Genomic DNA, 11,271 nt, shown 5'->3' with positions numbered 1-11,271 from the left:
TTTGAGTGCATCTGGATCTACTGGTGTCTGTGGGTCATCCAGGTCCTCAAAAATCAGCTCCCGCACAGCGATTTCCCTCAGATTCTTAACCCCTCTCTCAATGGTTGTCCACTTGCCTGGGTGGTACAGGACACCATCCCTAAAGGGGTACCTGCTCCTTATGCTTCGCAGGAGTCGCCGCCAGAGAGTGAGGGGCTCTGCACCATTTGCGAGACCCCTATCAATACCCACTACTCCAGCCATTGGTCCCAGCTGCTTGGCTTCACCACCATCTAACTCAAAACCATCGGCTCCGTTATCCCAGCAGCGGAGCAGCCAAGTAACAAGTTGCTCGCCTTCGTGGCAGCTGTAACCCCTACGTATGTCCGGCAGCTCACTCAGGGATATGGATCGAGTGGTTACCTCTGGCTCGGCCTCCTGTGATGTCCCTGGTTGGCCATCTCGACTTGCCCTTTTTGTGGTTTTCATCTTCTGTACAGGGGCGACCGATACCGGCACTGGTTAGTCCCTCGGTGAGCCGCATCACCCATCACTGGGGCCTGATTAGCTGCAGCCCTTGCTGCCAAAGTCTGGGTCATCACCGCAAGTGCTTCCTGGAGTTGGGTGATCGCAGTGCCCAGTGCAGACATCTGAGTAGCCCCTGGGGTAGCCAGGGTGTCTGCTGTAGGGACTGGCAGGGTCTGAGTATCTGCAGTTCCAGTTGTGGGTGCTGGGGCAGCTGCAGTGTCTGTCATAGGGGCTGGAGCTGCTGTGGTGCCTGGTGTAGGGGCCAGGGCTGCTGCGGTGTCTGTTACAGTGGTTGCAGCAGCTGTGCTGTATCCACCCTTATACCCATGTTTAAGCAAGAGCAGAAACTGAAAGACATTCAAAAGGCCTGACAATATGAGCATGGTGGTCAAAATATCCCCCGAGTATTCAAAATTCTCAAAAGCCGTTGAGATCAGCCTCGAGGGGAAAAAAAAGTACATGTCACCCATTGCATAGAAATCAGAAATGGACACAGTTGCAAAAGAATTTATAATACCATCAACCAAAGCCGAACAACATCGCAGAGCGATACCTCTAAGTCCATGCCCAGAAGTGGGATTCTGAACTGGCTGAAGGAAAGAAGCCAGAGAGTGGTGGTCAATGGGACAGAGTCCAGTTGGAGGCGTGTGTCTAGTGGAGTCCCTCAAGGGTCAGTACTGGGACCAGTTCTATTCAATATATTCATTAATGACTTGGATGAGGGAATAGAGTGCACTGTCAGCAAGTTCGCTGATGACACAAAACTGGGAGGAGTGGCTGATGCACTGGAAGGCTGCGCAGCCATTCAGAGAGACCTGGACAGGCTGGAGAGTTGGGCGGGAGAAACTTAATGAAATATAACAAGGGGGCAAGTGTAGAGTCCTGCACCTGGGCAAGAAGAACCCCATGTATGAGTACAAGTTGGGGACAGACCTGTTGGAGACCAGCGTAGGGGAAAGGGACCTGGGGGTCCTAGTGGACAGCAGGATGACCATGAGCCAGCAGTGTGCCCTTGTGGCCAAGAAGGCCAATGGCATCCTGGGGTATATTAGAAGGGATGTGGTTAGCAGGTCAAGAGAGGTTCTCCTCCCCCTCTACTCTGCCCTGGTGAGGCCGCATCTGGAATATTGTGTCCAGTTCTGGGCCCCTCAGTTCAAGAAGGACAGGGAACTGCTAGAGAGAGTCCAGCGCAGAGCCACGAAGATGATTAAGGGAGTGGAACATCTCCCTTATGAGGAGAGGCTGAGGGAGCTGGGTCTCTTTAGCTTAGAGAAGAGGAGACTGAGAGGTGACCTCATTAATGTTTATAAATATGCAAAGGGCAAGTGTCATGAGGAGGATGGAGCCAGGCTCTTCTCAGTGACATCCCTTGACAGGACAAGGGGCAATGGGTGCAAGCTGGAACACAGGAGGTTCCACATAAATATGAGGAAAAACTTCTTTACGGTGAGGGTGACCGAACACTGGAACAGGCTGCCCAGAGAGGTTGTGGAGTCTCCTTCTCTGGAGACATTCAAAACCCGCCTGGACGCATTCCTGTGTGATATGGTCTAGGCAATCCTGCTCCGGCAGGGGGATTGGACTAGATGATCTTTCGAGGTCCCTTCCAATCCCTAACATTCTGTGAGTCTGTGATTCTGTGAAGTGATGAACCACACAAAACCAGGAACAGCAGCAAAGCCACACATTTGATTGGCCACCACAAAAGCAACTGTAAAACCCAACCCCAGAGAATTCCACCCAGTGACCCTGCTACTGACACCAACATAATGAATGCTCGGAACAAAAACAGTCAAATCTGTGAAAACTTCAACCCTCCGAGACTCTCAGAGCAAAAAGTCTGTGGTTCTCCCAGGTGCGCTATTTACGTTGGGCACCAAATAAACTGTCTTCCTTTAGCCCGCACCCGGGGCTAAACAATAACAGTTTTTCTCTCCATGTCCCTTCCCCCACCAAGGAAGGAAATGTGGAAAAAGAGGGAGACTCATGGGCTAAAATTAGACAGATTTAATAAAATAGAGAAACCAATATAAATGCTAACACAAAACACACAAAATTATACTGAGCTACAGAGTTGCAGCAGGTTGTTCCAGGAACACCAGTCATTGGGAATGAGAAAGAGGGAGGCCAGAACCAAGAAGAGCAAAACCAGCCCCCCCTCTCCCCGCAAGCCCTCGCTTTTATAGTGAGCTCCATGTCAAGGCTATAGAACACACTCGTGGGCCAGCCTGGGGCAGCTGCCTTGGATATAACTGCTGAGGGCCCTGGTCACCGTGGCTGGCTACACACTGAAACCCAGTCCCAGAGAAACCAGGAAATGGGGTCAGACAGCCCATGGGACCCCCTGTCCTCCCTCCCTCTGCACCCCTGCAGGGCCCGGGGGAAGGAGAACTGGGGGCTGTGATTTATCAAGGTGATGCCCCCCCCCATCCCCGTTCATGGCCCTTTCCCGCAGAGGGAGGAGGTGGAGGGGGGGGTTAATTTCAAATCAGTCTGCTCAAAACCAAACAAAAACCAAAAAGAACCACCAAGAAAAAAAAGTCGAAGGTTTTTTATTGATTTTTTATTAATCGATGTCCCCGTGCCCGCAGGAGCGATGTCCCCGCAGGGCGCCGGGGCCGGGCCGAGCCCTTCAGCGCTGTCCGGGGCCGCTCTCTCGCCTGCTCGGCGGCCGGGCCGGGGGGTCTTCGGCCGGGGACTCCCAGCCCCGCCCGGCTGCCGGGGCGCCGGCTCCGTCCCGCGGGGGCCGCAGGGGCGGGAGCAGCCTCGGGGCCCGGCGGAGACGGCCGTCGCAGGAGCGCGGCCGGTGCTGCGGGGGGGCGGCGGGGCCTGGGGGCGAGGGGCAGGGTCAGCACCGCGGGCACCGCTCGCGCCCTCCGCCAGCGCCCCCGCCCCGTCCCGCCCCGTCCCGCCCCGCACCCCAGAGCCCCCCCTGCCCGCCTGCGGGCACAGCCCCGCGCTCGCACCCCCACCCCCGGCACACAGCGGGGTGCCCTCTGCCCCCCGCCGCCCCCTTCGCGCCCCGGGGGTCCCCCCGCCAGCCCGCCCCGGCCGTACCGTCCTGGCCCGCGGGCAGAGGCAGCTGCTCGTCCCGCCGGCCCCGGTAGACGTGGCCGTCCCGGCCCAGGAGCTGCGTCTGGTCGTGCTGGGGAGGGGACAGCGGTTGGCTGGGACACGGGGCCCGATCCCGCGGCCCAGCAACCCCCCGCACCCGGCCCTCCCTGCGGAAACTGAGGCACGGACCCTCCGCACGCTCAGCATCCCCCTCCCAGCCCCGCTCCTCCCCCCCGTGTCCCCCCACCCCATCCCTACCTTGCTGGGGAGCACGGTGAGGGGCTGGAGCAGCCGCGGGGCGCCGGGCGGCCGGGGCTGGAGGCGCGGGGCGTGCTGCAGCGGGGCGGTGAGTGTGTGCTGGCCCCCGCACTGCCGCGGCACCCTGGGGTACACACGCTCGGCCGCCTGCTCCCTGTGGGATGGGGCACGGGAGTCAGCGCCCGGCACCCCATGCGGCACCCCAGGCGGCACCCTATGCCAGGGAGGGGGCCAGGGGGTGCTCCCTGCTGGGGTACATCCCTCCCGGCTCCCCCCAGCTGCTGCAGGAGACCCCCACCCACCCAGCCCTGTGCACGGTCTGTGTCCCCAGGGTCCCGCTGAGCTGGCTGTGGCCCTGGCAGGTCCCTGCACCCCGCGGCAGGGACACCAGGAGGCAGGAGCTGGGCTGGCCCCGCCGCGGGGCTTCATCTCAGCGACTCCTTTCACAGGAGGCACCCGACCCCCCCAAGCCCGAGATCAGGCTGAGACCACACACAACTCATCACATGCCGCTTCAGCGCCCTTCAGACGGACACTGGGGCAGAGGGGGCAGCGTGGGGGGCTGTAAAACCCCCCAGACCCGGGGCAAGCACCGCTGACCCTTGGCGGCACATCTCTGCTCCCCTGCCCTGCCCAGACCCCCTGGACGCCTCTGTCCGGCCACAGGGAAGAGCTCTCCCTCGCTGGGGCTGGGGGGTCACCCAGCACCTAAGGGCTGGGGATGGCTCCCCGTGTCCCCTACCTGTGCCCGGGCTGCTGCGGTTGCTCCAGCTCGACGACAGGCCAGGGGTGCTCGGCGAGGTGGGGGGTCAGCGGCGGCAGGGCCGGCATGGCCACGATGTGCCTGGGGAGGGCAGGGGCCACGTCTGGGTGACGGGGGACAAACTACCCACCCCGCCTCGGGGCAGCGCCCCAAAACCCACGGGCTTGTACCCCGTGGCACCCCGCTGCCCCGGGGAGGGGTCCCCGTCGCCCTGCTGATGCACAGGGCTGCGCAGGGGGCTCGGCAGGGTCGGACCCCCAGGCACACACACAGACCCCCGTGCCCAGCACAGCAGGGCACCGCCAGCACCCACCTCCCCCCGTCCCACCCACGGTGCCAGGGGCTACTCACGGGCCAGGCGTCTGCACTCTGAGGGGCCGGTCGCAGGACAGGCACTGGAAATCGGGCAGCAGCTGCCTGGAGTGGGGAGAAAAGGGCTGGGCGAGCTCCTGGGGGGGACGCAGCCCGGCCCACACGCAGGCAGCAGCTCGCAGACAGCAGCAAGGGGCTGGGCGCTCGGCTTCAGCCAGGTACGGCGTTTGCGGGGGGAACCGTGGGGTCTGGAGCCCGGTTAATCCCCCAGCACCCAGCAAGGTCCCAACCCGCTGGCTGGTTACGGAATAAAGGGGGTGCGATGGGGGGAGCGGCTGGTTGTGGGCTCCCACCGGGGAAGAAGCTCCACCTCGTATGAGGCACCGGAGAAGGCGCAGAGGGGAGCGCCCACACCCCCCCACCACGGGAACTGCTCCCGCGGACACCCACAGCACCCCAGTCCCATGGGAACGGGGGGTGCTGGCAAGCGCTAATTACCCCCTGCGCCTTGCCAGGAGGGCAGCTCACGACCCAGCTCTGCGCTGTTGCGTGTCGCACCCAGGCGGGCACCGGCCAGCACAGCCGGAGGGAACGGGGCGAGCGCTGTCCCCGAAGCCACCGCCGTCCCCATCACACTCACTTCTTCATCCCAGCTGCATCATCGACCTCTGTCAGCAGCAACTTCTCCTTGAGCTGTGCCAGGGCGCTCTTCCAGCGCTCATCCAGCTGCTGCCGGAAAGGCCCCAGCTCCAGGCGGTCCAGCTGCGGGGGGACGCACAGCCTCAGCCGGCCGCCCCGGGACGGGAAGTGCCAGTGCCCCGGGGGGACAGCCGGCAGGGAGGGGGGACCCTCGGAGGGACGCTGCCCAGGGCTGCCAAGACCCCCAGGTGCTGGTTTTGCATGGCGGGGACGAGCCAGCCCTCACCTTGGAGCCCAGCTCTTCCCACAGCTGGCGCTGGACCTGCTGCCAGCCCTGCTCCTGGCCCGTCACCCGGCTCTGCACCTCCTGGATGAGCTCCTGCAGCCGCTCCATGCTCGCCTCAAACTGGCTGCGGCTGACTTTGCCGTTCAGGGCGGCTTTGTCTGCTTTCTAGCACCGGGGAAAGGCAGGAGAGCGGTGGGGAAAGGGTGGAGGCAGGAGGGGCAGGGCCAACGTGGGTCGGGGCAGAGGGAGGAGCGGCTGCGTGGCCCCGCTTGCCCCATCACCCCCGTGGGGTCGGTCCCAGCGGACAAAGGGACCCGGGGGGAGGCAGAGGGACGCGGCGAGGGACCCGCAGCTGTTCTGGAAACCCTCCTTCCCCCCGGCCGCTTCTGCCACCCAGCACCCAAGGGACAAGGGGCGTTTGTCACCCTGCCCGGGACCCCCTGGCTGGCGCCGGGGTGCCTCGAGGCCATACCACGTCAATGCCCAGCAGCAGCTCCTCCTTGTCGGCTTTCTCCTCCTGCAGCCTCTCCAGGGAGTGGAACAGGGCCTGCCAACACAGAGAGCACCACCGTGACTCCAAGCAGGGTTGGAGCTGCCTCCCAGCCAGCCGAGCAACCCCTGCTCCCCAAGAAAAACCTCCAGGAAAGGGACTTTGAACCTCCCCAGGGCTGCGGGCAGGTTGGCAGAGGGACAAATCCCTCGTGGTCCCCAGCCTGGGCTCTGCCTGCAGGATGCTCTCAGCCACCCTGCGGGGCTTTCAGCCACCCACCTCGATGTCTCTCTGCTGCTTCTGGCGATCATCCTGGAGGCTCCCCGTGATGGAGCTGAGCTGCTCGCAGTGCTCTTGCACCTGCACGATGCTGGCCTGGATGTGCCTCAGCCGCTCCTCATCCTGCTTCAGAGAGGAAGGCGACAAGGCGGTGGTGTGCAAGGGGGGGCTGGCTGCCCCGTGGAGACACCCCCGGCTTACTTGCCCGCTGGCCATGGGCTACCAGTGCCAGCAGGACACATGCATCAAGGCTTTCATTGCCTTCCACGCTGCTGACTTGTACAAGCCGAGCTGGGGGGCAGCAAGGGGCTCCCCCTCATTGCAGCCAAGCACAACCAGCCGGGGGGGGCCCGGCAGCCCCCTCCCAAGCCCCCCACGCTGCCATCTCCCTACCTGTCTCCTCCCCGGCAACTGCCTTGCCGCCTTGCCCATTGCCTGCCGCGACACGGACTCCACCAGCTCCTGGAGCTCCTCGTAGCGCCGGAGGAGCTTCGCCACATGTGCGCCGCTGTCCCCGCAGCAGGTGGGGCACGCTGCCTGCACCCCTGCCCACTCCTGCCCCGTGCTCCCCACCATGGCCCTCAGCTCGTCCAGCTGCAGGAAGGGGAGAAGGAATGGCTTCTGAGATGGGATGCACGTGGCCAACGAGCCTGGGTGCCATGGAGGCTCGACGGCCCCACCCAGCCAGGGGACGCAGCCGGGACCCCCAGCCAGGACCACCCTGCCCAGCGCTGGGAGCGCTCCCCCCCCAGCCTCACCTGCTCCTGCAGCTGCCTGGCCGTCTTGGTGACCAGCTGCTCCAGCGTGGCCTTGGCCACCTCCTGCTGCTGACCCAGCTCCCACTTCACCTCCTGCAGCACGGACCTGGCCAGCGAGAGGGGGCATGGGCAGGCTTAGCCCCTTCTCAGGGGGTGTCTCTTGCCCCTAGACTGGGATGCTGCCAGCCCCCCCAGGCTCCCTTGCAGCCCCACAGGGTAGGAAACCCTCTCCCACCCATTTACCCCAGTCGCAGGCTGAGCTGGTCGCTGCCATCCGCTCTCCGCTCGGCTCCAGCCACCCCCAGCTTTGCGAGGGCGTCCTCCAGCTGCCTGGTCTGGGAACAGCAGCAGGGGCACAGTCAGGGCATGGCCCCCGTGTCGTCCCAGCGCTGGGGCCCTTCAGCTGCCCCCAGCCCGTCCAAACCCCCCCAGCACCCCCGCACCCCCTTGGGGACCGCCGCCGGCTCACCTTCTCCTTCTCGCCCTGCAGCTCACTGGCCAGGCCCTGCAGGGAGGACACCCGGCCCTGCAGCTCGGCCAGGACGCTGGCGATGCTCTCCTGGTCTAGAGGGACACGGCCAAGGGGACACGCTGCTGGTGAGGGGGTCTCGACCTCAGGGCCAGGCTCTGAGCATGACAAGCCCCCTGACCCAGGGTGTACCCACGCCAAACAACCCCCGCCAGCCCCCACAGAGTTCCCACCTCCCTCCGGGAAGAGCAGGCGCAGCTGCTCAAGTTCACCACGGTCTGACTTCTTGGCTTCCAGCTGGGCCACCTGCTCCTTCAGGGCAGCGCAGAGGTGGCTGAGCTGCCCAATCTGGTGGAGAGCTTCCACTGTCTCCACGGAGTGGCTGGAGGCCCTGCTGGAGCCCCTGGAGGGGGGCCTTGGCAGAAATCCTCCTTCTCCTTCTTGGGACCCTGGAGATACTGCCTGCATCGCCGGGGTGGTGGTCTCGGTGCTCGGGGTCCCTGGCTGCAGCCCCAGGGTGCTGTTCCCAGTGCCTGGGGCCCCTGGCTGCACCCCCGGGGCGGTGGTCTGGCTGCCGGGGGACCCCGGCCGCACACCCAGAGTGGTGGTCTCAGTGCCAGGCTGCATCCCTGGGGTTCTTGTCTGGCTGATGGGGGACCCTGGCTGCATCCCCAGGGCAGTGGACTGGCTGCCGGGGGCACCTGGCTGCACCCCTGGGGCGGCGGTCTGGCTACCGGGGGCCCCTGGCTGCACCCCCGGGGTAGGGGTCTGGCTGACGGGGGCCCCTGGCTGCACCCCCGGGGTAGGGGTCTGGCTGACGGGGGCCCCTGGCTGCACCCCCGGGGCAGTGGTGCTGCCATCAGATGTCCCCCTCCTATCTGAGGGATCACCTGCCCGCTTCTCAGCGGTCCCTTCTTGCCCCCCCAGGGTGCCAGCCTGTGTCCCTGGAGACCCTGTGCCGGTCCTTGGAGCAGGCCATGTCCCTGGTCCTGTCGGCGCTGGCCCAGAGCTTGTCCCACACGGGATGTCCACGTCCGACTGGGGGCACTCGGCGAGGGCAGCCTGGCCCCCACTGCCCTGCTGGGAAGAGGAGGCAAAGGGGAGCAGGTTTATGGGCAGCCGTGCAGTGGCGAGGACAGACCCCAGGCCCCCCGCCATGTCCCCAGCCCAGGTCCCCAAAGCCCCGGCTCACGGGGCCAAACTCAAGCGCCCCACAAGAGCCCAAAGGCAAAGGCGGCCGCGCGTGTTTGCTCTAGCAGTGGGACTCACTGCTCCGGGCCTGCTGCACCAGACCCGCTCCCCAGCCCAACGGGCTGCACCTGCGTTGTGGGAGCAGCAGCCACAGGCAGCATTTGGGAACCATCTCGCGGTGCAAAATGCCGGGCTTTGCCCCAAAGGTCCCTCCACTGTCCCCTGCTCCCACCCGCCAGCCCCAGAGAGGCCGGGAGGGCAGGGAGCCGTGGTCCTGCCCCAGGCCGAGCGAGGCCGTGGGGCTGCGCACTCACCCCAAGGCTTTCGGGTGCTCGCTTGCCGCACAGAGGGGCTGCCGTGGGCTGTCGGTGCCCCAGCACTCACCACCGGCAGACCCTGGCCTCCTCCTCCTCCTCCTCCTCCTTCGCTGCCCCCAGCAACCCTCCCACACCTCCCCGCACCCCAGGTTGCTCATCTCCTCCGGGGCCGGGGAGAGGCTCAGCCTTTCCTGCAGCCTTTTCTGGGGAAGGAAGGGATCCAGGGGTCAGCCCTGGCCGTGTAGCCAGCAGGGACGGGACCCCCGGGGACGGGACAGGACCCCCCCAGCATCTCTGCCCAGCACCCCAAGCCATGGCCCATGCCCTGAGGCAGGAGGGCTGGGAGCCCCGGGGGAGCTGGGGACGCAGCCGCCTCCTGTGCCAGGGCAGGACCTGGCCGTGCTGGCGGCCGTACCGCATCGCTGCCCAGCATCACCTGGTCGTGGAGGCCCAGCAGCCGGCCGGCAGCGTCCTGGAGAGTCCCCTGGCATGGGGCGAGGAGGGGGACAGCAGTCAGGACACGGGAGGGGGCTTGGAAAGGAGCAGCCGCCACTTGGCTTGGGCACCAGAGAGAGGGACGCGGGGCAGGGCTGTGCCGGGGGCTGTGGCTGGATTGCCCGCAGAGGTCTTGCTCTCCCCTCCTTCCCGGCGCCCGGGTGACTGTTTTTTGGGTGGGGGCTCCTGGTGGGGTGGGCTGAGCCCCCCCCCCCGCCCCGCAGGGACATCCTTCACACTGGGTGACACCGACGGCCGCTGGGCAGGGACTGGGCAGGGACAGGGCGACAGGGAGAGGGGCAGGGAGGGGAAGGGGACCCGGCTCCCTCCCGCGGGCACCGGCAGCAGCTCACCAAGCCAAGGGCCTCCTGGATGGTGCGGATGTCCTCAGCCATGCGGGACTGCGCCGCCCTCACGCCGCCCATCTCCTCAAGGAGGTCCTGGGAGACAGCCCTGGCCTGGGAAAGGGGGGGGCTGGCGGGTGAACCCCAGGGGAGGGTCCCTGGGCACCAGGACCTGGACCCCTGCTGTGCTCTGCACAGGGCCAGGGGCAGCGCAGGGCCCGGCGCAGCGGCGGCACAGAGCCCGGAGGAGAGGGCGGCTGGCGGGGCAGCACCAGGGCACCGGCCAGAGCCTCTACCTTGGCGATGCCGCTCTCGTTCGACTCCACCTGCTGCTGCAGCTGCCCCAGGGCGGCGCCCAGGGAGGCGGCCAGGGAGGCGACCTGGGGCGGCTCCTTCCTGGGCAGCTGCTCCCCCGGCTCCCGGGGCTGCTGCCCCGTGCCCTGGGCCATGTCCCCCCGCCTCTCCGGGCCTGGCTGCGTCTCGGCAGGCTGGCCCCCCACGAGGAGGGGGCTCGGGCCGTGCCCCCGCTCTGGGGCAGGCAGGTCCAGCAGACCCAGGTGCCGGAGCAGGGCCTGCAGCAGGCAGCGCAGCATTGTGAAGTTTACGGCTGCAGGGTCGGGTGTCGCGAAGGACAGGTCCAGAAGCTGGGACAGGCTGAGCTGCTCCATGGCTGCCGCCCCGCCTGGGTACACACGGAGGTGCGAAGCACGCTGCCGGACGGGCTTTGCACCACAGCTTCTGTCGCTGAGGCTGGGGGAGCTCCTGGGTGCATCCCCGGGTGCGCCCTGAGAGCACTGTGATGTCACCAGAGTCACTGTTGCCCCCTGACCTCACTTGCGGTGGGCAGCACTACGTGGCAACGCGGCACGCTGCCAGCGGCACCCGAGACGTCGAGTCCCACCAGCGGCACCCACCAAGTCCTGCCAGCGGCTGACAGCCACACCAGGTCCCGCCAGCAGCGATGGAGGCGTCTGGGCATGAGGCTGCGGCGCCGGGAGCTGCCAGGCAGTCCCGGCCAGGGGACACCTGCCCCATCTGCTTGGGACCCCTCCAACACCCCACTGCCATCAGCTCCTGCTGGCACACGTTCTGCCGTGCCTGCATCCCGC

At 65.8% G+C, this 11,271-nt stretch overlaps 1 protein-coding gene across 1 annotated transcript; it reads right to left on the bottom strand.

The window, feature by feature from the left end:
* Positions 1-3,139: 3,139 nt before the first annotated feature.
* LOC137671019 (glutamine-rich protein 2-like) lies at positions 3,140-10,830 on the bottom strand. The gene is made up of 17 exons (XM_068414238.1): positions 10,459-10,830; positions 10,172-10,276; positions 9,739-9,807; positions 8,049-8,895; positions 7,816-7,910; positions 7,590-7,681; positions 7,347-7,452; positions 6,982-7,182; positions 6,589-6,714; positions 6,292-6,366; positions 5,820-5,984; positions 5,535-5,656; positions 4,934-4,999; positions 4,562-4,663; positions 3,820-3,973; positions 3,565-3,652; positions 3,140-3,336 (listed from the first exon to the last, which is right to left on the bottom strand). The coding sequence occupies exons 1-17, from the start codon at positions 10,828-10,830 to the stop codon at positions 3,140-3,142; spliced, it is 2,982 nt and encodes a 993-aa protein (XP_068270339.1).
* Positions 10,831-11,271: the final 441 nt, after the last annotated feature.

This window comes from Nyctibius grandis, chromosome 16 (genome assembly GCF_013368605.1).
Source record: "Nyctibius grandis isolate bNycGra1 chromosome 16, bNycGra1.pri, whole genome shotgun sequence".
Taxonomy (NCBI): domain Eukaryota; kingdom Metazoa; phylum Chordata; class Aves; order Nyctibiiformes; family Nyctibiidae; genus Nyctibius; species Nyctibius grandis.
Note: the sequence above shows the minus strand (reverse complement) of the source record. Positions and strands in the feature narration are given on the sequence as shown.